The sequence below is a fragment of the Fusarium mangiferae genome, assembly GCF_900044065.1.
Source record: "Fusarium mangiferae strain MRC7560 genome assembly, contig: FMAN_scaffold024, whole genome shotgun sequence".
NCBI classification, from domain to species: Eukaryota; Fungi; Ascomycota; class Sordariomycetes; order Hypocreales; family Nectriaceae; genus Fusarium; species Fusarium mangiferae.
Genome location: NW_024573944.1, coordinates 1,796 through 27,200, shown reverse-complemented (window position 1 = coordinate 27,200; position 25,405 = coordinate 1,796). Strand labels below are relative to the sequence as shown.

The 25,405-nt window shown below is 47.7% G+C and overlaps 12 protein-coding genes across 12 annotated transcripts; 3 read left to right on the top strand and 9 right to left on the bottom strand.

Moving 5' to 3' along the window:
- Nucleotides 1-84: 84 nt before the first annotated feature.
- FMAN_06902 (uncharacterized protein) lies at nt 85-2,448 on the bottom strand (the record flags this gene model as incomplete). The annotated part of the gene is made up of 3 exons (XM_041825829.1): nt 85-1,159; nt 1,212-2,144; nt 2,198-2,448. 3 exons carry the CDS (start codon nt 2,446-2,448, stop codon nt 85-87), a joined length of 2,259 nt encoding a protein of 752 aa, XP_041691170.1.
- Nucleotides 2,449-3,009: 561 nt separating this feature from the next.
- Nucleotides 3,010-5,831, bottom strand: FMAN_06903 (putative DUR3-Urea permease; the record flags this gene model as incomplete). Its single annotated transcript, XM_041825828.1, has 11 exons — nt 3,010-3,431; nt 3,525-4,043; nt 4,092-4,410; nt 4,462-4,632; nt 4,681-4,918; nt 4,968-5,051; nt 5,101-5,200; nt 5,250-5,436; nt 5,489-5,546; nt 5,602-5,665; nt 5,726-5,831. The coding sequence occupies 11 exons, from the start codon at nt 5,829-5,831 to the stop codon at nt 3,010-3,012; spliced, it is 2,268 nt and encodes a 755-aa protein (XP_041691169.1).
- Nucleotides 5,832-6,321: 490 nt separating this feature from the next.
- FMAN_06904 (uncharacterized protein) lies at nt 6,322-7,886 on the top strand (the record flags this gene model as incomplete). The annotated part of the gene is made up of 3 exons (XM_041825827.1): nt 6,322-6,655; nt 6,708-7,149; nt 7,199-7,886. The coding sequence occupies 3 exons, from the start codon at nt 6,322-6,324 to the stop codon at nt 7,884-7,886; spliced, it is 1,464 nt and encodes a 487-aa protein (XP_041691168.1).
- Nucleotides 7,887-8,053: 167 nt separating this feature from the next.
- FMAN_06905 (uncharacterized protein) lies at nt 8,054-8,507 on the bottom strand (the record flags this gene model as incomplete). Its single annotated transcript, XM_041825826.1, has 2 exons — nt 8,054-8,208; nt 8,264-8,507. 2 exons carry the CDS (start codon nt 8,505-8,507, stop codon nt 8,054-8,056), a joined length of 399 nt encoding a protein of 132 aa, XP_041691167.1.
- Nucleotides 8,508-9,289: 782 nt separating this feature from the next.
- Nucleotides 9,290-10,402, bottom strand: FMAN_06906 (uncharacterized protein; the record flags this gene model as incomplete). Its single annotated transcript, XM_041825825.1, has 2 exons — nt 9,290-9,552; nt 9,613-10,402. The coding sequence occupies 2 exons, from the start codon at nt 10,400-10,402 to the stop codon at nt 9,290-9,292; spliced, it is 1,053 nt and encodes a 350-aa protein (XP_041691166.1).
- A 685-nt stretch (nt 10,403-11,087) lies between these two features.
- FMAN_06907 (uncharacterized protein) lies at nt 11,088-11,480 on the top strand (the record flags this gene model as incomplete). Its single annotated transcript, XM_041825824.1, has 1 exon — nt 11,088-11,480. One exon carries the CDS (start codon nt 11,088-11,090, stop codon nt 11,478-11,480), a length of 393 nt encoding a protein of 130 aa, XP_041691165.1.
- Nucleotides 11,481-11,887: 407 nt separating this feature from the next.
- On the bottom strand, nt 11,888-14,181 carry FMAN_06908 (uncharacterized protein; the record flags this gene model as incomplete). Its single annotated transcript, XM_041825821.1, has 2 exons — nt 11,888-13,853; nt 13,907-14,181. The coding sequence occupies 2 exons, from the start codon at nt 14,179-14,181 to the stop codon at nt 11,888-11,890; spliced, it is 2,241 nt and encodes a 746-aa protein (XP_041691164.1).
- Nucleotides 14,182-15,966: 1,785 nt separating this feature from the next.
- FMAN_06909 (uncharacterized protein) lies at nt 15,967-17,146 on the top strand (the record flags this gene model as incomplete). Its single annotated transcript, XM_041825820.1, has 2 exons — nt 15,967-16,141; nt 16,197-17,146. The coding sequence occupies 2 exons, from the start codon at nt 15,967-15,969 to the stop codon at nt 17,144-17,146; spliced, it is 1,125 nt and encodes a 374-aa protein (XP_041691163.1).
- A 421-nt stretch (nt 17,147-17,567) lies between these two features.
- On the bottom strand, nt 17,568-19,171 carry FMAN_06910 (uncharacterized protein; the record flags this gene model as incomplete). Its single annotated transcript, XM_041825819.1, has 2 exons — nt 17,568-18,794; nt 18,848-19,171. The coding sequence occupies 2 exons, from the start codon at nt 19,169-19,171 to the stop codon at nt 17,568-17,570; spliced, it is 1,551 nt and encodes a 516-aa protein (XP_041691162.1).
- A 640-nt stretch (nt 19,172-19,811) lies between these two features.
- FMAN_06911 (uncharacterized protein) lies at nt 19,812-20,430 on the bottom strand (the record flags this gene model as incomplete). The annotated part of the gene is made up of 4 exons (XM_041825818.1): nt 19,812-19,928; nt 19,979-20,101; nt 20,158-20,283; nt 20,335-20,430. The coding sequence occupies 4 exons, from the start codon at nt 20,428-20,430 to the stop codon at nt 19,812-19,814; spliced, it is 462 nt and encodes a 153-aa protein (XP_041691161.1).
- Nucleotides 20,431-21,028: 598 nt separating this feature from the next.
- Nucleotides 21,029-21,837, bottom strand: FMAN_16262 (uncharacterized protein; the record flags this gene model as incomplete). Its single annotated transcript, XM_041825817.1, has 3 exons — nt 21,029-21,075; nt 21,125-21,407; nt 21,709-21,837. The coding sequence occupies 3 exons, from the start codon at nt 21,835-21,837 to the stop codon at nt 21,029-21,031; spliced, it is 459 nt and encodes a 152-aa protein (XP_041691160.1).
- Nucleotides 21,838-23,737: 1,900 nt separating this feature from the next.
- FMAN_06912 (uncharacterized protein) lies at nt 23,738-24,289 on the bottom strand (the record flags this gene model as incomplete). The annotated part of the gene is made up of 1 exon (XM_041825816.1): nt 23,738-24,289. The coding sequence occupies one exon, from the start codon at nt 24,287-24,289 to the stop codon at nt 23,738-23,740; it is 552 nt and encodes a 183-aa protein (XP_041691159.1).
- Between the last annotated feature and the right edge of the window lie 1,116 nt (nt 24,290-25,405).

Here is a 25,405-nt window from a genome sequence, read left to right as displayed (position 1 = left end):
TGAAGGTCTAATTAACAGCTCGACTAGAAGGTCATTATTCTAAGAGGCTCCCGGAAGAAGAAGAGGTGAAGGAGATGCTAGCATCTAGAGCAGAGCCGCAAAGAGAGCAGCGAAGAGAGTAGCAGCTCCAACGACCTGCTTGCCAGCACCGTTGACGATGGCGGGGACGGTGCCAGTGGGTTTGGCGCCGCTGCCAGTGGCAGTGGCAGCGTGGCAGTCAGCACCGTTGCAGTGAGCGCCGGTCTCCTGAGAGCCAGTGGGCTTGGCGGGGCAGTTAGGTCCGCTGCACTCAGGGACGAGGGTGACGACCTTGGTGCTGGGGCAGCTGGGACCAGAGCAGGGAGGAACAGGACCGCTGGGGCAGTGAGGGCCAGAGCACTGAGGGACAGGGCCGCTGGGGCAGTGGGGGCCAGAGCAGTGAGCAGTACCATTGGTCCAGGTGCCGTTGGTGAAGGGGTGAGTGTAACCACCGTGAGTAGGAACCTTGACCACAGGGCACTTGGGGCCGTTGCAGACAGGGACCATCTCGGCCTTGCAGTTATCAGGGGTACCCCAGCTGTTCTCCCAAGGCTTGTAAATAACAGTTTCCTCCTTGCAGCCGCAGTCAGCAGCGACGAAGAAGGTCTCGTGGTTCCACCAGTCGTGGCACTCCTGGGTCTTGTAAACGATCTCGCCGGCACAGCTTCCACCGGAGCAGAACTTGGGGACGTATTGTTTACCGCCCTGGCAAGAGCACTCCTCAGTGATGTAGACCCACTCGTTGTCACAGTCGCTGCCGTTGACCTCGATGAAGATGAAGACGGTGCGGTCAGCGCCCTGGGTGTAGCACTTTCCGTTGACGCAGATCTGGACGGCGGTGACGGTAGCGGTGGTGGTGGTCTCGGCACCAGTGATGGCAGTGGTGAAGGTGGTGGTGACAGTGGTCTGGTCGGTGACGGTCTCAGTAACAGAGTCAGTGACAGTGGCACCAGCACCGGCGGCAGAGACGTAGACGGTCAGAAGACGGCCAGCGGCAACAGCTTGACGGGCCTGGAGACGGTTGCGGCGGGTATCACCACCACGGAAGTTGTCCTTGTCGCCAGGGCACTCGATGTCACACTGGTCGATATCAACGCGGCTGGTGTTGTCGGCATCAATCTCATCACCACAGTAGCAAGCACTAGAACGGTCAGTGCGATATTCTGCAGCAGAAGGTTTAGAATGAGACTCACGTATCGTAAACACCGAAGTAAGCACGGCCAGTGCAGGAAGAAGCACAGAGCTCAAGATCCATCTGAACGTTGGTCTCAGCAAGCTCGAAGGTGGGGAAACCAGCAGAAGAACCGACACAGCCGAAGAGGGTGAAGACGCCGATGGAACCGGGGAAACCAGCGGGGGAAGTGGCAGAGGCAGAAGCAGAAGCTTCGGTGCCAGTGGCAGTACCAGTAGGAACAACAGTCTCGCCCTCAGAGTTGGTAGTGGCACCCTCGCTGTTGGTACCGGTAGCAATAGCAGAGCCAGTCTGGGTACCAGTAGGGAAAACGGTCTCACCCTCAGAGTTGGTGGTGAAGCCAGCGCTGTTAGTCTCGATGGCAGTCTCGGTACCGGTGGGGACGACGGTCTCGCCCTCGGAGTTGGTGGTAGCACCCTCAGAGTTGGTACCGGTAGCGATAGCAGAGCCAGTCTCAGTGCCAGTGGGGATCACAGTCTCACCCTCAGAGTTGGTGGTAGCGCCCTCGGAGTTGGTGCCAGTAGCGATCTCAGTGCCAGTCTCCGTACCGGTCTCAGTAGCAGCACCAGTGGGGAGACCAGTAGAGCCACCATCAGTAGCAGCAGCGACAGCGAGGTTGGAAACATCGAGCTGGACGGGCTCAGAACCGCAAGACTGGAGGAACTGGATATCGGGCTTGTCGGAGTTGAGAGTAGTAGGGTTGCTGGCCTGCCCAACAGCGGCGCCGTTGGTGTCGGCAAGGGGCTCCGAGTAGACGGTCTCGCCGTCGAGCTTGACATCGAGAGTGCAGCCCTCGAAAGCACGCTTACGGGCCTCAGCCACAGCACTGACACTGATCTCGAAGCGGATCTGGATCTGGCTGCCAGTATCGAGCTCAGTGATCTCGGGAGAAGTGCTGAACTCAGCAACACCGTTGGCTACAGCAGCCATGCGACTAAAGTCTCGTTAGATGGTTCTCCCGTAGCAAACTCTCGGGGTATGACTTACACGGCGGTCTTGCCATCAGCACCAGTGACGAAGCTGCAACCCTGGCCAAGCTGGGCAGAGCCAAGATCGACGGACTGAGAAGCGGCAGGGGAGGTGGTGGAGCTGGGAGCTGCACCAGTGGTGGTGTCGATGCTGGAAGGGAGGGTAGTGCTAGACTCAAGAGCAGCACTGCTGCTGTTGGCGAAGCGAGGGAAGTTCTGGGCGTAAGCACCCGAGGCAATAGCCGCGAGAAGACCTGAAGACAGACGCATAGTGAAACGAGTGACTATGGTTAAAGAATGACTAAAGAACGAATGAATGAATGAGTGAGTGATGATGAAAAGCAAAAAGAAACGTCAAGATTGATGAGTATATATAGATAATGACAGTGGGGGATCCATTGCATACGACAATGGCATTTGGTGTTTTGTTTGGGTTAGTGGTAACAGTCCAGAACAGCGTACCTTGCATTAGAGCATTCCTCTTCGGTTGGTTCACCGAGTATCCAATAGTAACGACTAGTAAGTCAAGACATCTTCAGTGCCGATATCCCGCCTATCACTGTCCTCCCGCAATGAAAGGCATCCATAAAAAGCGTTCCTGGATCCAGGCTATTGGAATCTGGAGTATGCAAGGGAATGTCATTGAATAACGGGCACGTGGCGCTAAGCCTCCTTAGCGTTGCCGTTCAACCATGAACCCCTGGGACTACTCCTGATTTGCGAGGCTAAGTGGATGGCATTGTCACGTTAATCTGGTAAAATTCGACTGAGGAATGCAACTATTGGGGGTTTAGTCTGCATCTGTCAGAAATGTTTCGCCCCAAAGCTTGACTAAAAGCTTGATCTGATCCATAAAGTGGAGTTGTAGGGAATCGATAGCGCGAAGGGAGGCTCAGCTACGCCATATTCGGGGCTTTTGCTTGGCATGTCATTCATTATCTGCAAGAAATTGAGGCATTTTGTGTGAGTAAACAATTTTATTGTTATGTGGGTTGAATGACTCAAAATACGTTCCCGGCGATTTGTTGTTTTTGTTTTCTGGAGGGTTTGTTGCAGTTTACTCCTTGTCTGGGCAATCGGTCGGTTGTCGACCAGCCTTTCTGGAAAATGCTGATGAATCATGACTGAGACTTCCAAATGCTTCGTGTAACAGCGGCTATCTGACCGCGACCGTTCCAGATCGGGTAGAACCCGACCATGATGAGAGTCCACCAGAGCCAGATCAGAGACACGACAATCCATGCGGTAAATAACTGGAGGTCAGGCGTTAGCAGTAGAACAATGCATCTCAATAGGGAAGGAATTTGAGAACGTGTACGACTCTAGGGTAAATGAAGATAATAAACTTGCCTCTTTACTAAAGATGAATTTCGCTGCATACATCGGCAATGGCCACAGTACCCAGTGACCAAGAAACGTAGCAATAGCCCACCAGAGAGCATATTTAGTCCATCTACGTTGGTTATTGTCGTTAAAGGTTTCACTTGATGCCGTCTCTGTCGCTGTGACCTGGTCGGATCCTTTATTTTGGGAAGCATCCGATCCACTCATGCTCTCATCCGGCTCAACAGCTAGCCTCTGTTCCTTGAAACAGCTCCAGTCATAATTATCAGGTCGTACATACGTAACAACCACGCTGTAGAGTAATGGGCTGAATAAAGACGCAACGGTGCCGTACATACAAGGTAGGGTCCCTCCCGTAGAAGCGACCGTTACTTCTCCGGAAAAGGCGTATGCGGAGCCGAGCCAGACGCCGAGGCCCGTTGCCATTCCTAGGAATGCGGAGCTAATAGCTGCGAGCTTAGTCTGTTTGCGCCAAATGATTGTGAAGATGAGCGGAATTACGCCGGGACACGTTAGAATTCCTGATGAGCGGTTAGTAAACAATTGAGTTCACGCGGCGGAGGCCCTACCGAGCATGTAGAGTGTCCAACCCATGTCTACTCCGATGTAATGGAACATTGCTGTGAAGGCGGCAGCTGCAACACCAAAGAAAACAACACCGATATGTCCCCATCGAATCACTTGCTCGTTGGAAGCTTCCTGGTTGAAGTATACGCGGTATATGTCGAACGTCAGGATTGAAGAAACGGCAAGAATTTGTGCTGACAAAGTTGAGGTGACAGCCATGAAAGTCATTAGTAGAACGGCAACGGCACCTCCCTTACCAGCGACAGCAACAGCGACGTAAGGCAGAGCAAGACCGTTCGTAACCTCAGCACTAGTCATCAGCTTTGCAACGTTAGTGGTCCGTCGTGAACGATCATCGAAAACATTACTGACTCTTGGGTATGTAGGAAAGGTAGGAAGCGCCTCAAGCCCCAGAGACGCCATTCCCACGATAGTGCCGAGCGACCACGGGATGCTGAAGTAAGAGATCCCGCCCAAGACATAGCCTGGGACAACAGCGCTTGGCGAAGCAGCGAATGCTTTGAGGAAGTATCCCGTATCCATCTAGCTATGTCAGTTCTACGCACGAACCACGACGAAAGCATTACATACAACAACAGCACCGAAATTGGAGGTTAGGAGGATGATAGCGAAGTAAATACCCTGCTGGGAGGTCATGGTGAGTAACGAACCCTCATAGTTGCCTTCAACAACATGGCTTGACTGAGCGGCGACGACGAGATCGTAAAGGCGTCCGATTGAGCCGACAGATTCCGACGTTATGACCTTGGCAGTCAACCAACAGCTCAGAATAAGGATGGCGAAAGTGTGAATGTAGTCGGTGAGGAAACTATACTGGGGTCAGCAACTGCATTAGATGCGACGCCTGGGGATATTACGTTGCTTTGATGCCGCCAACGAGTGTATAGAGGACAACACCGAGAGGAAGTAAGAAGGTCGATGCCATGATATGCATCCCGGTTCTGGGCAAGGTCAGTGGTGTATTAAATGCAGGCTGGAAATATTGCGCACAAAAAGGAGATGGCCGCCGATGCACCCAGAATCATGTTGATCGTATTGAGCAAATTGTTCACGATAGCCAAGAATGTGAAGCTCAAATGCGCGACAGTTCCTACACGATTTAGTAGGGTAGATTGACACCTGAAATAGGAGCAACTCACCGTATCTGATACGAATGACTTCGAGAATAGTATGTGCTTCAGGGACACGTCCCTTGCACACTGTTCCCAGGTATCCGAAGAAGACGATGACAGTTGAGCAACCAGCGCCGTACCAAAATGCGCCGCTGATGCCGTAGCTGTAAGTGACCAGGACGCAACTCAATAGAGCAGTACTCCATAGCCATGACTGTAGTAAAATCAGTATATTTGCCGTTCGATAGGGGACGAGAGTGGCGTACCGAAACTACGGCCGATGCGACTAGACCTGTTCGTACTGTTCTGTTGGCAACCATGAAACTACAATCAAAAGGTTAGAATCAGTAAGTCCTTAGAGAGTGCGGCAATTGCTTACGTTTCCACTTTGGAGTTGTCTTCATTCAAGGTCTTTTTGAGAATGGCAGTCAAGCCCATCATGCCTATCATCATAGTTAACACTCTTCAATTCGTTTCTGGCATTATCAGGGTGCTCAACTCACCAAAGGCAAACGCCAACCCAGCTGCAACAACAACGCCATATCCGACTGATTGGGATAGAGGTGAGGGGACTACAGAAGGCTCATCTGAGCGATAGGTGAGATCCATGGTGTCGTCAATATCAGCGAGAAAACATGGAAGCCAGGACTTGATATGATCGTCACGGGTACAATGGACCTTTTATGCGATTCCTGCTTTCATTTGACATGGTCAATTGCTCAGGATCAGCCGCGATGGCGAAATCGCGCGCTTGTATAACTAACTTGTGAAACTTGAGAAGGGTGATGTTACACTATCTCCAAGTGTCATCCCTGCGAGCAATCAACAGCATGAGATATCGAACTTATCTATCAAGGATACAAGACTAGTCAGTCGCTGTATGCTTCAAAGGATCTGACTGGTCGACATCTTGCCCCGGAATTGAATCGGAATCCGCATTGACAGGGTTCGCGCCCGGGCTTCCACATTCGGTTTAACGTCGATCACCTCATCTTGAATGGATATGTTCAACACTTAGAATTTTGTCGGACCCAGGTCTATAGACTAGAGCCTCAGTCTCTAGAAAAGCAAAATAAATCCGACATTGACTCCACTTACGATGCAAGACGAATTCTTTGCGCCTAATTCGTGTAAGACCTGCCGACAGAAGCGGGTCAGATGTGACAGAGCTCTCCCAAGATGTCAGCGCTGTGCATCCTCACTGCTACCATGCTCAGGGTATGAGCGGGCAAAAAGGATAGTATGGACCAACAGCGTGGCCAGTAGGGGTAAGATGATGGGCAAGGCATCATTCAACACGATCGAGGATAATGCTCATGGGCACGCAAGCATAGCTGTCACTGAGCTCTACGTAAGTTCCCCAAATGAGTCGTATTTGGTGGAGCCAGGTCTACAAGACGTCCCAAGAAGCTGTCGAGAGTACATACGATACTGTGAGTCGTTTCTGAGAGCATTCTTACGTCCACCGACTCATGATACTACCAGTTCATCAAGAGCTCTCCAAAGAGTGTGTCGTATACAACAACTCGTCCTTCAACCCTTTTCTTTCACTCATGCCTTTGATGCCATCCAGCCAGGCCTTATCACATATAATGATCTCCATATCAGCCTTCCACATAGCACATCGACTTGACATCAGTCAGTCCCAGCTACAGCCAGGTCATAGTGAGGTAGTGCGTATAGCGCTCCTCAACAAACAGAAGGCGTTAAGATATCTCAAGCATGAGCTACGAGTCCAACCAGAGATCAACACCGATGCAGTCATCGCCGCAGTTCTGCTGTTTGTCAACCTTGATGTAGTCGAGTTCGGCGGTCGAGGTTGGAAGTATCACCTACGAGGCGCTGAAGAGCTCATCAGGATTCGGAAAGGCCTCGTAATAGATGGTTCAGAAAAGTGGCTGCAGTATTTCGATACTGCTTGTACGACGTAAGTCACCTGCTGCCAACGAAAAAAGTCACCGAACTGACAGTTTTAGGTTTGGTATACTCGGCAGCACCCTTGTTCCGTCACGTTCACTCCGTGTGGCACCAATGCCTTTGGACACTGGCTTACTAGATACACTTCGGAGATCCGAGCAACAGACATGGATCGGTTGCCCGGCAGACCTCCTCTCCCTACTGCACGTCATGAATACGTTACGTAATGTATCGGATCACTCCAGCCGCGCGGACGAAACTGTCACATCGATCCTCGATGGCTTGAACAATTTCTCTCCACGATCCTGGGCTCATGACTTTCCAGATCCTCAGCATTATGAGTCAAGATACCATCTCGCCCATGCATACAAAGCAGCCGTCAGCGTCTACGCCTTTCAGCTTATCGAAGAACTTTCTAGTCCCCCGTCATCTTACTGTTCGGAGGCGTTGCGGCTTATTGAGCTCGGTATATCGCATATGTCGCAGATACAAGCAAGCGACTTCCATGTCAAGAGTCTGGTATGGCCTGCTTTCGTCCTTGGTGCTGGAGCTGAAGACTCACAAACAATGGAAGAGGTAAAGAACATTATGCATAGTGTCTGGGTGTCTTCATGTTGCTATAATGTTAGAACTGCCCTATGGATGCTTGAAAGAATTTGGGAGCGGGGACAAGATGGTAACGAGGGGCGTAAACAGAGTTGGCTGAGATTTATCTGGGAGCAAGACGAAAGCTGGTTATTCCTGTGAGATGAAAACATTATTTAGCCAAGATCAAGTTTCATCAATCACAACGAATTTCGAGATACATTTTTTGGCCAAATAATAATTTTTATAATAGATCCATTTTAGATCCCATAACTCCTTCATACATCGGTCCTCAACGCCAGGCCACCCTTCTAACTACAAATCTCCCCCTAGTTGACCGAAGCCTGGCTAAGGTTCTGGATGATGTTACCGCCATCAAAGAGACCGTTAGCGGCCTTGGCGCGGCAAAGATCCTTTCCGCGCTCAATGACGTTGGCATCACACTCCAAGTTGGCCTGGGCAACGCAGCTCAGTCGGCCACCACCTATGACTATCGTTAGCGATATCTCATAAACACTCCATTCGTTTCCACTACTTACAGTTGTTACCACCGGGAACGCAGCGACCGGCTTGGCCGTTGGAAGCAGTGCAAGCGTCCTGCTTCAGGCTGGTGTTGGCGACACAGCACTCGCCGCTGGGAACAGGTCGGCCGCCGTTCTGGCCATTTTGGCGGGTGGTCAGGACAGCGCTGCGAGGGGCGTTGCGAACACCTTCAGTGTCGACGATGCCGGCGGAGGCAACGGCAGCGAGGCCGAGAACGATGGCGGTGATGGAGAACTGCATTTTGGACGGTTGAAGAAGGGGAGTTTTTTGTTTGTTTTCTGGGCGATTGATTGTGATGAAGAAGATGTAGGAATCGAAATGGATTAACCGACCAGCGGAAAAGAATTGAAAGTGTGTATTAGATGAGATTGTTGAGTGAGTACTGAAGAAACAAAGACCGACGACCCGAAGCTTGGGATTTATACTTTTGTCGTGAAGCAAAACACCTCCTGCGATGCCTCGTTTAGGAGGTCTTGTGCCTCGTTTAGCGCTGCCATCTAAAACGCGTGCAGCGTAGTATCCCCTTGCCAAGCTGTCGTCTCAAAACCAAATTCTACTACTCCGTATGGCATACCGCATATTGTCGCGAGGCTGGGGAGGACTTGCTGAGATTGGATGAGACGAACAACGCCTGGTGTTCAGGTCGAGACCAATGAAACGGTTCCAAACAGTGAAACAGGTTACATCCATCTCTCGCTACCCCTGGTATTGGTCCGGTAGTAGCCGCTTTGGGGTTAATCCCGATACTTCGCTTCCTCCGACGTCACAGAAGTCATAGCTGGGTATATCCACTAACCCTTTTTGAGCGTGGCAGCAGGGGTCAGCGTTTGTCAAAACGGGTAAGGAGCTAGATCTCCAGACAGATCTGAAGTATCTCCTTGTAAGACCAATAATTCTGGCTATTCTCATGTTTTTAGCCGCTTTGCATGATGATTCCAAGCAATCTATTATTAAACAATCCGATACTCGATTACAGGAAGCCTTTCACGTCCAGGCCTGGCACAACAATGCTCTAGTCTTTCTTATACCGGGATAAGTTGAAGTTCATCATAACCCAGAGAGTTCATAATATCGTCAAGCGACATGGCACTATACCCTTCAAACGACCTTTCCGGCTTTGTCATTCGTAGATATTGCCTCTGCATTTGTCTCATGAGAAGTCCAAGGAGTCTGCAAGAGCATTGACGATTGCAACCAACCAGTCCTACGATCAGATCGTCTTTCAGGTTATATATCTGGGAGAACATGTCATCAATGACTTCGCAACGCTGATTGTTGATCGCTTCTAGTCTGGATTAGTCATGGTTTCTTTGTAGCGCACTGGGTAGGTATTTGAACAACGTACCGATAATTCTGGGTGGTATAGGCAGAGCAGTCTCCAGAGGTCCATTTGTGCTTAGTACTGCGGAGGCAGTTAATGCCCTGAACTGCGCTTTGTCCTGGACTATCCAGGCCATGAATAAACCGATCGTTGCTTCGCCGTCAAACGGCTTTGCCGTGCAAGGCTCGAGTGATAGGAAGTGTGGTGTTGGGTCTATTACACCCCATCCAGGGCCCCATTCAGGCGGCCGAGTCGAGTATTTCTCCCAAATCTTCATAGATGAGTGACAGTGCTGGAAGAATATTCGAATAGCTTCGAGGCAGTCATAATAGTCGGCTATAACTCCGATCTGTGCTATGACGTCCAGACTTGGTCTTTTGGGAACGCTGGAGTGATGGCCATGTATGATATCAAGGATAATAAGGAGCGCTTCGGCATCCCACTCTGATGTTCGAATCTCCAAGAGTCCTTGGTCATTTGGTTCTGACTCTTTGAATTTGCCGTGAATCATTCTTCGGAAGACTGGTGACGCAAGGCAGAGATGCTTAGCAGAGACGCGAAACACAACCTGGTTTAGATCACCGTTTGGTAAGTATGGCTGCAGCGATCTCATCTCATCCTTCACTTCCGATATCTCTACCGTTTCATCCTCTTCTGGTTCAGGCGGTAAGGGACTGCGGCTTTCGAAATGGCAGACCATGCTTGTCGCCGATGCAGACTCATCTATGGTTCCGCAAAGTGAATGCGCGTTCGGCTTCTGAAGAATCAGCAGGGCGTCTGCTTGCGGATCAAGCTCAAGAGGCGATTCCTTCATGATAGCTTTCCACTGTTTAAATCTTATTGTAGAGTTGAAAGCTCGATGGTCTCGTACAAGACTGATCGTGAGAGCGAATAAAGAAATAGTGACTATCAAACCGCATGACTGGGGGCCTCAGCCGCAGTTGCAGAAATCATGATTCGAAGCGCGAACACTTTTTCAACTACTGTAAAATTAAAATCGAGGCTTTAAAAGAAGCTTTAAGCCACACATAATATGTAGTAATTAACAATATTTTGTTTATAGCATTCCTGGTATAGAACGCCTCCCACATCGATGATCAAGTATATAAACCTTTTTCGAGATGCTACCGGGTAAGGACCCTCGTTCTTGGTCGATAGTGGCGCTATACTCATTCTGTGATGACGTGCAGGGGTAAAGCACTTGGCGTCTCTAGTTTGTTGACAGCGGAGTTGAGTGGGATGTTGTGCCTGAGGCATTAGTAACATTAGAGCATCTGTCGACTCGCAAGCTAGTATCAATCTAGAATTAGCATATTCTGAACAACGACTATCAGTGGCATTTTATGGCTCTAGTGGCTCACAAGCTTGGACAGCCTCGGCTGTAAAATTGTTTAAGTAGCCCATGTTCCCTCATCACAGTTGGGACAAATAATGAATGTTCGCCCTCATAACGCGTCGCACACCGTATTTAACCGCCAATTAGCCGAATCCATGTCACCATGTCTACGCGTGTCTCACCAGTGAAAATCACCGAATACGCGCCACCACGCGGCATCACCGCCCTTGTCTTTGGCGGCGCTGTGTTCTCTTATTTATGCTTAGCTGGCGTCACCTTGACATCTGAAAACAACGCCATCTGGCAAACTCTCGACAATATCTCGCCGGGTAGCGCAGACACGTTTCGCTGGATTGTCAAGACAGGAGTTCCCCCACTTGTCGTGATCCACTCCATCGAGGCTGTCGCATTTGACCAGACAAGATTAACGCCACATGGCGTCCCAAGATGGGGATTGTTATGGTGGAAATGGGTTCTGAGCTGTTGGATTGAGGGGATTGGATGTTGGCAGCGCTTTGCTTCCGTTGTCAACGCGAACAAGGCGGCAGCAAAGTAACGTCAAGAAGAGGGGAAACGCGTTCGGGGTAGACTGGCACTGCCTCAAACACGACGCGTCGCCGATGCGGAAAATACGACATGGATGCCTTGCGGATGTTATTGAATGAGAGTTGAGACGCGCTGGAGCTCAAAGTTTCTTATCGCCACTCGAACCGTATAGTGGCATGATCTTGTGAATCACTAGGTCAATGACAGCTTGATATTGCTGATTCGCAGCTAAAACGTCCTCTCGCGAAATCTACCTGGTTACGGAACAAAATATACTTTCACGAAGTCAAGCTCAATTAAATAATCACGTGCAATCTTTGCACTCATTCAAGCCCATTTCTTGATTATATAAATTAAGAAGCTATGGAACTCCTAGCTATGTTGAGCACAAAACCCAAATCTCAACGTAAGAGTTCTTTAAATCAAGATCGAAACAGCTGTAACCTCTGGCTGAAGAACAGGATATTCAATAGAACCTGGAGTCTGTATCGCAGAGAAATAATCAAACGCCAAACCCGCATTCTTGAGCCGACTATAGAAAATCTCAGCGGCATCCTTGATTGCCTCCGAGTTTAACTCCTTGTTCTCAGTAATGGTGCGGTCCTTGTTGACGTTGTACAGAGACTTGGCGTAGGTGATGAGGTTGTATCGATCCTCAACCTTGAAACTCAGCAGCTCGGGAAGTTGCGCAGCGAGAAGCCAGTCCTTCCACTTAGCGTCCTTGAGACCGATGGGGAGAGCGTCAGTCAGGTGCTGCTCGGTGTAGCCCTCGAGATCGGCGAGGCTCTTGGGCAGAGGCGTGCAGAGCGCGGGAGGCTTGGAGGGCACGAAGCTGTAGTAGTAGTCCTGAAGATAGTTGACAGCTGTGTGCTGGGGCGATGCAGTGTGGATGCACATGGTGACGGCGTCGATGAGCTGGTCCACTGTAGTGATGGTGGGAAAAGAAGGAATCTGGCCACTGGTCTGAATCTCCTTGCACCAGTCGGCAATACAAGCTTCCTTGGCAACGACATTATCTGAAGTATACTTCGTCTCAAGAACAGACTTGACAAACTCCCTGATAATACCCCAGAGGAGGTACATATCAGTAGCATAAGGATAGTTGCGGTACTTATCACCCTTTTCACACTCAATGTCAAAGCCTCGCTTCTTGAGATCATTGGGAATGTACTTATCCTGAAAGTTGAAGTTCTTGTACGACCAGTTAACCAGTCCAAAAGCGCCGACCTTGGGATCGGGCTTAGGTCCAGAGGCGAAACCGGAGATACGAGCGATGACGAGAGGAACGAGAAGCTTGCGCGCAGCGTCGTTGAGAGCAAGGGTTCGGAACCAATGCGGGCTGAGGATCTCATAGAGGATGTGACGCTCGGGGATGGTTCGGTTAGTGGCGACGATGATGGCCTCCTCAATCATGTGCGTGTCAACAAGATGGGTAGCGACCTCGTGTCGTGCCCAGTCAGCTGTTTGAGCAACGGTCTTGGCATATCTCCAAGGCCAGTCGTCCTTCTCAGCGATGTTGCCCTTGTCATCAGGGTTCAGTCTCTTGTTGAAGATGGTGACGGAGTTATCGAGAGAGCCCTTGTAGTCAAGGGTTATGGCCAATGGGTGAAGGCGTCCGTCCTCGTGGAGCTGGAAGACAACGACCGAGGCCGCAGCGTATCGGTAGCTGGACTGGCCGTTAGGATCTGGGTTCGGGATCGTGTTCTTGAACTCATCGTCGTTCTTGACTCCAGTGGCCTCACGGAAGTAGGAATAATCCTGAATCAAAAGGTCTTTGCCTTCCTCGAGCAACTTCTTCACCGCGTCAAGGCCTTGCTTCTCTGCCTCAGCAATGTAAGCCTTGATCTTCTCAGCAGGAGCAGTCTCAATAGTTGAAGGGTTAACACCGCTGAAGTGCTGTTGCGCAAACTTGGCATCAGAGTACCAATCATCGTGTTCACCCATGTTTCTTCCCTTCATGATATCTGCGTTCTGGCTTTGCTTGACGCCATTGACAACAGCGCCATTGGGCTTCGCGCTCTGGTCAGCGTCAGCTTCGAACTTTGGCTGGTTGTCCTTGCTCCACTTCTCAACGTCGGCAAGAGTTGGTCCGACGTAGGGACCATCGGTGGATGAGAGCTCCTTGGGGATGATGAATGAGAACATGAAGGCAAGCTTTTTGACGAAGTTGACTTCTGTCTCGTTGAAGATCTGTCCGACGCCATCTTTTCTGGGGCCGCCGTCCGGACTTTGTTGCTCATCCTTAGGGAGGGTGTCGGTTTTGAGATGAGGGGGATAGCAATCGCTAGGGTCGCTCCATTGGTAGGTGCTCTGCTTAACAGCGAGATCACGCTTTACGGGAAAGATGGGCTCGAATCCTTGAGTGTCGAAGTGAGAGGCAGCGCTATTCAAAGTCAGCTGATTAGAGAATGAGAGAGCCAAGATCGTCTTGCTTACGCTTCTTCGAGAATCTTGTACAGTTCCGTCAAGGCTAAGCGAGTACCCATATAGGTACCAGTCTGGAGGCCCTTGCGTGCAACAAGCTTGCCATCAAGAGCGCCAGTCTTGTCAGTGCTGAGGACGATGCCCTGTCTGAGAAGCTCATTCAGGAAGACGCCCTTGTCCCAGACCTCGAGGGGATCATCCTCGACAGCATAATTGATTTTGGAGTTGAGAATCTCATCCAATGTCAACTGAGGAGGACGGGGGGTAAGAGGAGGGGCTGTTGCCATGATAGAAAATGTGATTTCTTGCTAAGTAAGGAGGGGTCGGCGATGAGAGTGATGGAAGGTGGAGAGATGTAGGAACTGGATTGATACTCCTGCCCATGCTCCATCAACTACTTTATATATTCTGTTTACCTTTTCATCTCAGCTACGCTGTAAGGATAGCAGCTCCTCTTATCCATGTGGCCGCGGATAACCCAAGACTGCCCCTCAGTCAACATGGCCTTGGCGATTAGCACCAACAGTAAGCAGATGGTGGTCAATACGAGTCTAGAATGCGTGATGTTTCGGACAACACCCTCAGCTCGCCACATGAACAGGACTATGTTTCTCAGCCAGCCACGGACCCATTAGTGCATCTCAACAAAACGATCAGGCTCGCAAAGGAACACAACCTTCGACTAGTTAGCTTTGCTAAACGAACAGGTGGCCCCAGACCACGCGGGCCGAGCCCGTCTCGAACTAGCTACATAAGCGTCCAGAGTCATTCGCCTTATCAGGCACCAATGCCGAGGTTACAGTATTACTATGAACGACAATAATAGGTGAGCGGGCAAGCCGATGCATTGAGAGCGCCAATCTGAGTAAGCGTTGAATTATGGGCCCAGCTGAACAATCTCACAGGGGAATGATGACAACTGCGTAAATGAGCGGTGTGCATTTCGTCATCACGCTCAACGTAGGCTTAAACCCAGATCTAGGCTGTGCGATCTCAAGTGTTTCAGTTGGCACTACTAGTTCGGCATGTTATCGCTTGTAAAACGGCTAGGCTTTTCTATTGTGGCTGGCTAGTAGTACCAGAATTGGCAGTAGTCTCATTATAGTGCGGCTCAGGTTTCTAGACAGGCAACAAAACGGCGGGATCCGCAACTGCATGGACTATTTAGTCTAACCCCCAATAGCGTACGTTCTATGCATTGTCATAAGCAAGGTTAATGGCGCAGAGGCCCAACCACGGCTCAAGGAAAGCTGCTGACGTTCAGGCCAAGCATGCATGTCTTGAATTTCGTCACTATGCCACAATATTCTCACAATGGCGATGGAACCATTCCTGCGCATCAATCCAATATTCCGGACCTTTCCCCCCCACTTCGCCAAGTCTACTTCGTGCAGTCATCTCTGTCTTACACTCCCAAGACCCTTGCATGGTGAAAGTCAGGTTGCAGCTCAGCCTCACCAGTGTGGAGTAAGAGTTCCAATAAAGTCCTCGGGTTATTTAGGCAGCCAAATTTTATGGCGACTCTGCATGGAGCTGAAATTTAAACCAGTCCCGGATGCGAATATTACAAGGATATCGCTATTGAACGGCAGTTGGCGGTTGACTAGCGTGAATAATCCCTGGCAATATCAAGCTTCTCCTGCAGCGCAACGTTAGACAATGCGAGGATATACTGCACACACGCTCTACCCCTCCTGTCAGCATGAGTAATCTTGACATCGCTGTGGCCAGCTGAAATGTAAGATGATAGAATCTTCGTGATGGCAATAGGTCTGGAACCTCATTCGTACTCCATGTCTCGACTACAGGGTTGCTAGTGGTGGATGTTACGGTCCGGAACGCCTCGCTCGCCTTGGCAGCGGCCGTTCTGGAACCGCATCCATTCTTTCGTGATTATTCTTTTGGGTTGCGAGCTGAAAACTAGCAGATACTCGTAAGATTTGCGTGCGTGTCTCTCGGTGAGTCCTTTGATGTCAGCTCTATCTTATCCTCAAATATCTGGTCTTCTCGCATTGATCTCACTGTCAGTCAGTTTCCCTATCATCTCAAGATATTTAAAAACTACTTTCACAATGTCCTCTCAAGTCATCTACCCTAGCTCTGGTGTGGCCAGCACGATGGACCAGACATCTAAGCCTGCCCCAAAAGTTTCATCACTTGAGACGCAGCCGCCAAAAGACCAGCTCCCTCAGGACTTGGTCAATGCTATGCAAGCAATATTTGGCAAGCACCCTGGCTACCGAACAAGTAAGTATTTCTAGACAACCGATCTCGATTCAGGGCTCACAATTTGCCCCTTTAGCTCATGCCAAAGGCCTGCTTGTCGAGGGCACCTTTACGCCCACAGAAGAGGCCAAGAAGCTTTCCACAGCTGCCCACTTCGACAATCCTTCGACTAAGGTCATTGCTCGGTTTTCTGTCGGTGGCGGTCTCCCCCATGTTGCAGACGTGGCCGATGGTGCTACACCCAAGGGCGTTGCCATTCGCTTCCAGATTGACGAGAACACTCACACCGATCTCATCAGCCACTCATTCAATGGATTTGCAACCCGAAATGGCGAGGATTTTCTGACCTTCCTGAAGCTCTTTGGCGCTGATGGGTTTACTGAGGCGCAGCTCAAGAAAGCCAAGGCTGGCGGCGGAGACTACTCTAAGGAGCAGAAGGCTTATGACCAGGCTCATGCTGCCTTTCTGTCTTTCCTTGGAAACCCTGAGCACAAGTCTGCTGCTGTATTTGTCGCTTCGGAGAAGCCCAATCCTCATAACTACGGAACTATCACGTATTACGAGCCCAATACGCATGTCCTCACCAACAAAGACGGACGTGTCACTAATGTCCGTTACCGTCTTGACCCCACTGATGGAGAGCACCTTTACCCCAACAAGACTCCTGAGGATAAAGAAGTGCTTGCAAAGCTAGGCAACGACTACTTGGAGGATGACCTCCGAGAGCGCTTCCCAGGCAAGCCAATCGTGCTTACCATTCAAGCGCATATTGCTGGTCCGGACGACGTGCTAGATGACGCTACCATACCATACCAAAGCAAGACGTTCATCCCTGTTGGCAAGCTGGAGATCAACAAGGTTTCAGATGACAATGCGGCTAAGCAGCAACAGATCGCCTTCAAGCCTAACCCGGAGAATGGCGGTATTGAGGGTATCAAGTCGTCTAACGACCCATTGATCCAAGCACGGAAGGGAGTTTACTGGATTAGCTCGGATCAGCGAAGACATGAGAAGCAGGTTGAGTAGAATTCTGTTTATAACAAGCCTAGGTAAATCAGAATGGATGCTAGCGATTGTTGGTTAAGGCGAATCTCTGTAGAACTCGTTTTAGCAGCTATAGGTGGCATAGTAAAGGCAATAGTTGTGTATATATCGTCTTTACTTTTGTAAGAATTAGTCAGTATTCACCACCCCACCACGGAATCTACTTAATATTTGTAGTAACAAATAGAAAGATTATCGTCCTTATTAACAGGAAACTAGGAGTTTTACGGTTCTTCAATCCGAGACAGGTTTGTCTGTGGCTGTGTGTTAGAGAGGCATTACTTTTTTCTTTTCTTTTTCTTTTGCAGCATCCAAAAACGAGCTTCAACTGGCTTTTTTGTGGCCTATATAAGATATCGCGAATATATAGTCTTGCCGTCTTAAATCTGAATTCTTCTCCAATTCATGTTCTTTTCTTCAGGGTGCAAATAAGCCCATGTTGCCGTACGAACCAACGATTCGATGTTCGCCACTCAACCTTAGGATCCTCTAGCTCAATAGTATACTTCCTGAGTAGCTGCGGTACCACCTTGTGCATTTCCATAAGGCTAATGTACCGTCTAATGCAAGTTCTCGAGCCTGCACCGAAAGACAAAAAGCTATTTTCCATCTTAGAGAGTAACTCCGCGTCTGCAGTCAGCCAGCGCTCAGGAATAAAGGCTTCAGGATCCTTGTACACTGCGGGGTCCGAGTGAAGAACCCTTGGGTTGATGCCGACAATTGTGCCTCCAGGAATGAATTGTCCGCATATCTCTGCCCCCTGAGGTGGGACATGTCGCTCCATGAGTAGCCCAACAGAGGGGTGTAGCCGCATTGCTTCTTTGATCACAGCTCCCATGTATGGCAGGTGAGTAGTGGATTCCTTGTATGAGATAGGATCGCTGAGCTTTCCGTTTTCATCAGCCGTATCGATTTCTGCTACAGCCTTTCTCATCTTTTCTGGATGTTTGATAAGGAAGTAAATAATTGCTCTGAGAGCTATGGCGGTAGTGTCTGATCCAGCAAAAACGTTTGTTGAGAGATGTGTAATAACGTCTCGGGTACTCATCTTGAGCGGGTCCTTGTTCTTTACTGCTGCCCACTTTGACAGGAAGTCCCTGGTTCCGTCATCGCTAAGCTCCAGTTCACCGTTTCGTTTAATAGTTATACGAGAATTGATGGTCTTTAGGGTGAAAGTCAAGACTGCATTCCACGACTCCATGGCGGGAATCAAATACGAAAACAATGGGTTGCCAAGCAGAAATGGGTGCATTTCAGGGACCTGTCCACACATAGATGCGTAGAAGAGGATACCTTCAATGGTTTCCATCATGCCGTCAACATCTGCACCCGTTTCCAGAAAGCCGAGCTTCTGTGCAAAGGTCACTTCACCAACGACGTCGAAAGCATAATACTGAAGCCACGCGCCTAGATCAATGGGCTTTTCGGTCGTGGTCCATTCGTCGAGACGTGAAGTAAAGAGTTTAGTACAGGAGTCGATTGCCTCTTCAGATCCGAGAAGACTGGTCAGGCTGTAAGCGTGCGCAACCTTCTTCTTCTGTTCTCTGTGATAAACAGGGTCCCGTGTTGAAAAAAGGTTCATTTGCGGTTTCTTATTCCAAGAAATACTTTGAATAGGATAGAATGCCGACTGAAGAGCCGATGTAAGTATAAGCATATAGCCAGAGGGGTTAATTGACTAACCTTGGTAAATGCGCCAGTCAATCCATAGATGGTTTTGATGGCTGCAGGATCACCAACAGATATAATGTTGGGTGCTATTCGAACAAGTGGGCCGTGCTTTTTGTGTAGTCCGATAGCCGTCTGATGAGATTGACCTTTGTAAACATCGTAAAGTCTCCAAAGCTTTGTCCACTTTGCGAGGGACGGTCCGGGAATACGAGAAAGATCAGGCCGATACCTGTTATAAACATAGCTCAGAGCCAAGAGTAAGAAGAACGATCCCACAAAATGATGTTTAAGAGACAATATGGTTGCTTTTAGGACAGAAAGATTGACGTTAGGCATTTTATGGAAGTGGTTGAGGTTGGTAGAAAAGATATTATAAGGAGCTTCTACAAATGACTCAGAGAAGTCAAGACCGGTGCGGGGAATGAAGCCAAGAGTGAAATGAATAAAAGCGGGAAGAAGAGTGATTATATGTGTATCAAGATATCACAGGGCTGATGGCATCTATGCACCAGATACGACCTTTTTCGGAAGTCAATGTGCAATGTTCCATATGAGGAAGATACCCCGGAGAAAAGGAAACTCTGACTACATGCGCCAATCTTCACGACCAATAGCGATAACAATAGATCTGCAGATCCGCTGCTCATTATGCAGCCCAGTCCATGCACAAGACCTCGCCTGCCCCTCTGCCCAATTGCAGAGTTAGCATTAATCACGAAAATGCAGTGAGCTTGCATACTCGGAGTATACGGCGGCTACTGTTAATATTCTGAGAGCGCGATGCATATTCTGATACGTCAGAAGTATCGAGAATCAGAGATATAAGCCAAGGACCCCATAACGCGAGTTTAGGTAACGGTATTGTTGCGGGTCCAATATTTCAAGATACTACCGTGATGAGTTTCGATAGCTTGGGGATGAAGTATATGGGTATTAAACCAAAACGAAAATATACTGCCATATCAGCGGCCTTGCTCTACCGCCCGCCAAGCTTGCCGAAGGCCTCCTCCACATTGGTTGGCAGTACATTCGACATTCCAGGCATGTATAAATCGATGTTAAGGCCACTATCCGTAGCAAGCTGTTGATAAGACTGTTTATTCACATTAATTAACTTCTTTCAATACGATGCGGGGTGCTAACCTTTTGAACCACTTCATACTTGGCCAGAACAGGCTTCAAATCTGATGCAACATTATCAGGAAGAGGTCCACGATCGTAGACATTTGTGATGATTTTTGCGAATTGGCTAAGGCCTTTGGAAAACTACACGGCTCGAATGTTAGCAGCCACCAAGTGCATCTCCAAGCCATTAAATTTACCGGGCCAATCAAGTCTTGGAGGGCCTTCTTCTTGGTGTCGTCACCAGAGCTCTCAATTGCTGACTGGGAGTCCCCCATAGCTTGAAGGGCACACTGCAAGTTGATTGCTTCCGTATTGATACGAGTCTATAGACATGGTCAACTCATGTTTGTCAAGGGGGCCTGGAAAGGCGGTACCTGTCCATTTTCTGATTGTGCATCACCTCGTAGCGCAGCACAAAGCTGTGCTACAGCAGATTCAACAGCGCTCAGGTTTTGGGAGATTTGTTTCATTTTTGCGATGATTTAGTGCGATAGATGGCGATTGTTTACAATGTTGGGTGAAGTCGGTGAGGAGGACAGGATATTTGATTGATATCAAGCCTGATCTAAAAATGGCGGAGTGGGGTCGGTCAGGCACCGATTGTGTTAGGTAATTAATTGTTGTTAGCCCATCCGAGATATTTATTCTATTATTGCCGGGAATTTTCGTTGATCTATACCAAAGTGTCGAGGTGCCAGGGTGTTAGCTGAACATCGGTGGCCAGAGCGGTCAACGCTAGTCTCGCCTCAGATTTCGTCAGGTTATTAGAGCGTTATAAAAAGCAATTCGCACGCATTGCATGGTTCTCGAAACTTTCAGCTCTCATTTTCAGCTTCCACATTGGCAAGCGAATCGGCCGCCAAAGTCAAGCCCATGCGTCTATCATACCCGTGAACCAGGTTACTGGGTTTCGGGGAGCTCTCCGTCGTCGATGCAATGTCCGTCTAGCGAGGTCTCTAAGACCCCATGTCTTTGGATCACCCACTTCTTGGTCATTGTTCTTATGACCGATCTTTCCCAAGCTTTTTTTCGCGGCAGTCGAAACTATTCCGATATGTTGTTGACCTTCTAAGCGAGCAAGATGGTAGGGACGAAGATAATAGCTGACACGCCACCTAGATGTATGTTAGTGTTCCATCTCCATAATGAGGGCTGATGACTCACAGAGAATGTTGAATAGCCACCATCCTTGGTGATTCAGCTCATCGGACTTGTACGGAAAGCTCGCCACGTCCAGGGCGAACAACGACGATAAAAATGAAAGAGGGAGCTGCGTACGAGCGATTCGTCGGCGCAAAACATCCAGGTTTCTCAATGTCATGTATGCATCACTCACAAATACGATTTTGATTATCGTAAACAAAAATATGGTGTTGGGCTGTTTCGCCGTGTCATTAGCCTGGCTGATGCTAGCCTGCTTCTGTCGCAGGTCGATAAGGGTGTTGATCTATGGTCACGTCAGCACAACACCTATTTTTATAGGGTAGGTAACTCCACTGAGTCATTAATCGTCTCGACTTCGACCAGCATATCCTCTAGATCTTGCTTGGCCTCTATCGGTGTGCATGATTGATGATTGTGGAAAAAGCCATCAGACTACGGTGGTCTGGGAACAGTATACGGCACCGTCCGGTGGAGTGGGCAGTTTTCTCCGCGTCGGATCTTCAGACTATCGGTATTCAGAATTGTCAGAGCTTTTGACTTGGTCGGCTGAGCTGTTGACTGAGTTCCAATCTGGTTCAACAAACACAAAGTGGTTTCTCAACTGCCACCACCAGCCGCAAGATGAAGACGAGTCGCTTGACCTGACGCTCTTCGGGAATCGTCAAGGGCTGAGAGCAAGTCGGTGATAAGTTCACACTGAGAACGCGTAGCATTACGGGCAATGACATGAAGCCATGTAGCCCGATTTCATTCCAATTGCAGTAGCTCTTGGTTACGAGAACATTTCCTAGCTAGTTCGATGCCACTGTGAGCTGTACCTCAGAATATACTCACTTGAAGGGCCTTAGGCGTCTCATATAGGCTGTCTTGAACCACGTTCAGTACGTGTTCCTCAATCTCAGCATCATGAGGCTCCCTGGCCACGTATATCTCCCGGTCCGCTAGAGCAAATTGATCTGCTGGTACATTGTGGGGAATGGCGCGAAGATTTTAGAATTTGAAGTATGATCTTCATTTTTTTTTAACTAGCTAATAGTAGAAGTATTTGCTCTTTTATTCCCCTAGACTCTTTATTAAATCAGCAGACTTGTGATGAAATCAACGAGTGGAACAGCTGTTAACCGAAACCGATCGTCTTATTATGCCGAGTTAGGGTTAGCCTTGAACGGTCTACTGTGACAAACTTGATGCCTTCAAGGCCTCAAGTCAGATTTAGGCTTGCGCGATTACGACTGGGCTTGCCCTAATCCAGCCGGCAGTCACCATGTGGCTTGCAGGGATGTCAGCAATTAGCTTAAGTGTGCTCCACCATCTGAATGGAGTTATTATTAAGCACACATTGGATCTATCCTACAGGATGTTGAAATAGCCAACCAAATGAAATAAATGAACTCTTTACCCCCTTGTCCAGATTTTCTTTTACCAGGTCTCGTGTTGTTACTTCTCATACACCCACTCTCCTCGGCCCTGGCCATGTCATCCTCTAAACTTACTGAAGCCTGGGACTCGGAAGATGTTTGGTTTGGCCTCACAAGCTCTGCAAAGCGGAGAAAATTGCAGAATCGGCTCAACCAACGAGCCTACAGTGAGTCTCTCGTATCCAGACCGAGTTTGTTGAGGCTAAGCCAGTCGTTGTAGGGAGAAGAAGACACCACAGAAATCTAGCCGCAGTACAGGAGTCTGCGGATAGTAATCAAGCCACCAATCCAACGCCGACAAAGTCTCTCAGTACAGAGGTTGGTCGCGTCGAACGGCATCCTGTGCATGGCAACAGACTTGCAGAGCGCCCAATGTTTCTCCTCCTCAAGTGGCCGAACTTGCGGCGCGACGCGTTGGAATTCCTACAGAGAGCCACTGCAAACTGGAGCCTCAACTCACCGCAACCACAGGATCTACCAAATTTGTCACGACTGAATGCCTTCGACGCTCTTGCCCGCAATGCCATGGTGCTAAGTATCCCATATGAATACCTTGAGACAGATGAACACCACTCATTATTCAATTACCACGGTCCTGTTGTTCACCCCCATAAAACACGTTTGCCTCCAAGTCTATGCCCAACAGAACTCCAGAAGGTCATCGTTCATCACTCTTGGCTCGATATCTTCCCTTTTCCTAATCTAAGAGATAACATCCTCCGCGGTATCCAACGAGGCCAACTCGAGGAGGATGAGCTCTGTGATAGACTTTGTTGTGATTTACTACGTTTTGATGAGAATTCTATTCCATCCTTGCTGATCTGGGGCGACTCATGGGATGCTGCTGGGTGGGAATTCAGTCCTCAATTCTTTAATGAATGGGGATTTTTACTTGAAGGATGTCCTGAGCTGATACAAGCAACAAATTATTGGAGAGAAAAACGCGGGGAATCGAGAATAGAATCCAGGGCAAAGTAGGTAGCCTTTTGTATCATCATGGCTCCTCTTGTTTTCTTTTTACTGCTAGGCTGATAAACTCGCGATTTGTAAATACGTAGGACGGCCCATAGCATACTTACGTCAATCGATAATTAAATTCCAAGCCTCCAATCACGTTTTTCATAGCTCGAATACATCGCCTTAAATACGACTTTTCTATCGAATGCGGGAAATACAGATAACGAAAGAAAATCTTTCATTGAATGATTTCGATATATCCGTCTAGCTGAGCCTGAATGTAGCGGAACACTTTCTCTTGAAGATTGTGATCTTGAGCCAGCTTTGAACCAGACTCTGATTTACCAACCGGACCATAGTACTCGCCAGTCTTGGCGTCAGGGCTTACGGAAGCCCATATTTGCGACAAAGCACCTTTCTCCAAAGGTGTTGCAAACAGAGTTACTGCAACATTCAGGAACGGCTTAAGAAAAAGGCCGGTGGACTCATGATGCAGGTTTGTCGCTACCATGCCGGGATGAACAGGAATTATCTTGAGATCCGGCACTCGTTCGGACAGTGCCTTGGCATAGTGAATATCAGCCAATTTAGATATAGTATATCGCGCAGTCGTTCGCCATTGGGAAATCGTGGTGCGAAAGAGATCAAAGTTATCGTAAGCGTTTTTTAGAGCTTGGGAGTGGGCGGATAAGTAAAGTATGACAGCACGTGCCTGTAGATTGACCTTGACCGTAGACCGCAAGACCGGCAGCAGAATTTGAGTGAAGAGAGCGGGACCTAGCACGTTCATACCAAACTGAATCTCATACCTGGCTGCCAGTCTGGCTGCATTTCGCTATAAACTATAATAGTAAGTAGGGTTAGTATTTACTTTAATATAAGCTAACTGATCTAAAATGTTAGGCACTTAGGCCATTTACCGCTAACTGCAGTTTATAGCAGACTACCAGCTAAAAGAGCCTAACTAAAAGCTAACCTTAAGCTAACCTTAAAGTTAACTTAACCTTAAATTATTAAGTTAAAAATAAAATAACTAGAATTAATATTACTACTAATAATAATAAAAAGTAAATAGGTTAAAATTAAAGTTTATATTATATTAATTATAATAATATATTTTATTTACTTATTTATTTTTTTATTTACCTTTTTAATTTATCTATATTTTAATCTATATATTAATTTATACTATTAATTATTTATCTTAATAATAAGTATAAATAATTATTAAAATAGTATTACTAAGGTATTAATAGAAAGGAAAGAGAGAGGCTAAGTTATTTAATTATATAAAGAGCTAGATATTCTTATTTACCTTCTCTATTTAGTTACTATTAGGCCTTATATAAATTAGGTTAAGTATTATTACTATAACTGCTATAAGATAGCTAAAAGATAACTATAAGAGGTTATTATATTTACTGCCTCTTTCTCTCTATTTAGTTTATAGCTATTAGCACTTTAAGACCTAATTAATAAGAATATAAAGCTATTAGCTAATAGAAAACTATTAATCTTAAGGCTAGAAATATATCTAGATTTTAGTTATAAAAGTTATTAGTATTTAATCTATAATTAATTTAATTAAAATAGGCATTAAATACTCTTTAAGTATTATAAAGAAAGTAATAATAGAAATAAAAATAATAAAGGTAAAAGAGATATATAATAATATAATTAAAAGTAAATTATATTTTAAATACTATATAGAGCTCTTTATATAAAATATTAAATTATTAAGTTAATATAAACCTATTATAGTAACTATAAAAATAATAGAAGTAGGTTAAGAAAAGGCTTAAATAGTATTAATATTAATATTAATATTAATTTTAAGCTATTAAAGCTTATTAAAAGCTATAAAAAAGAGCTTAAAAAGGCTACTATTAAATAAAGGAAAAAGGTT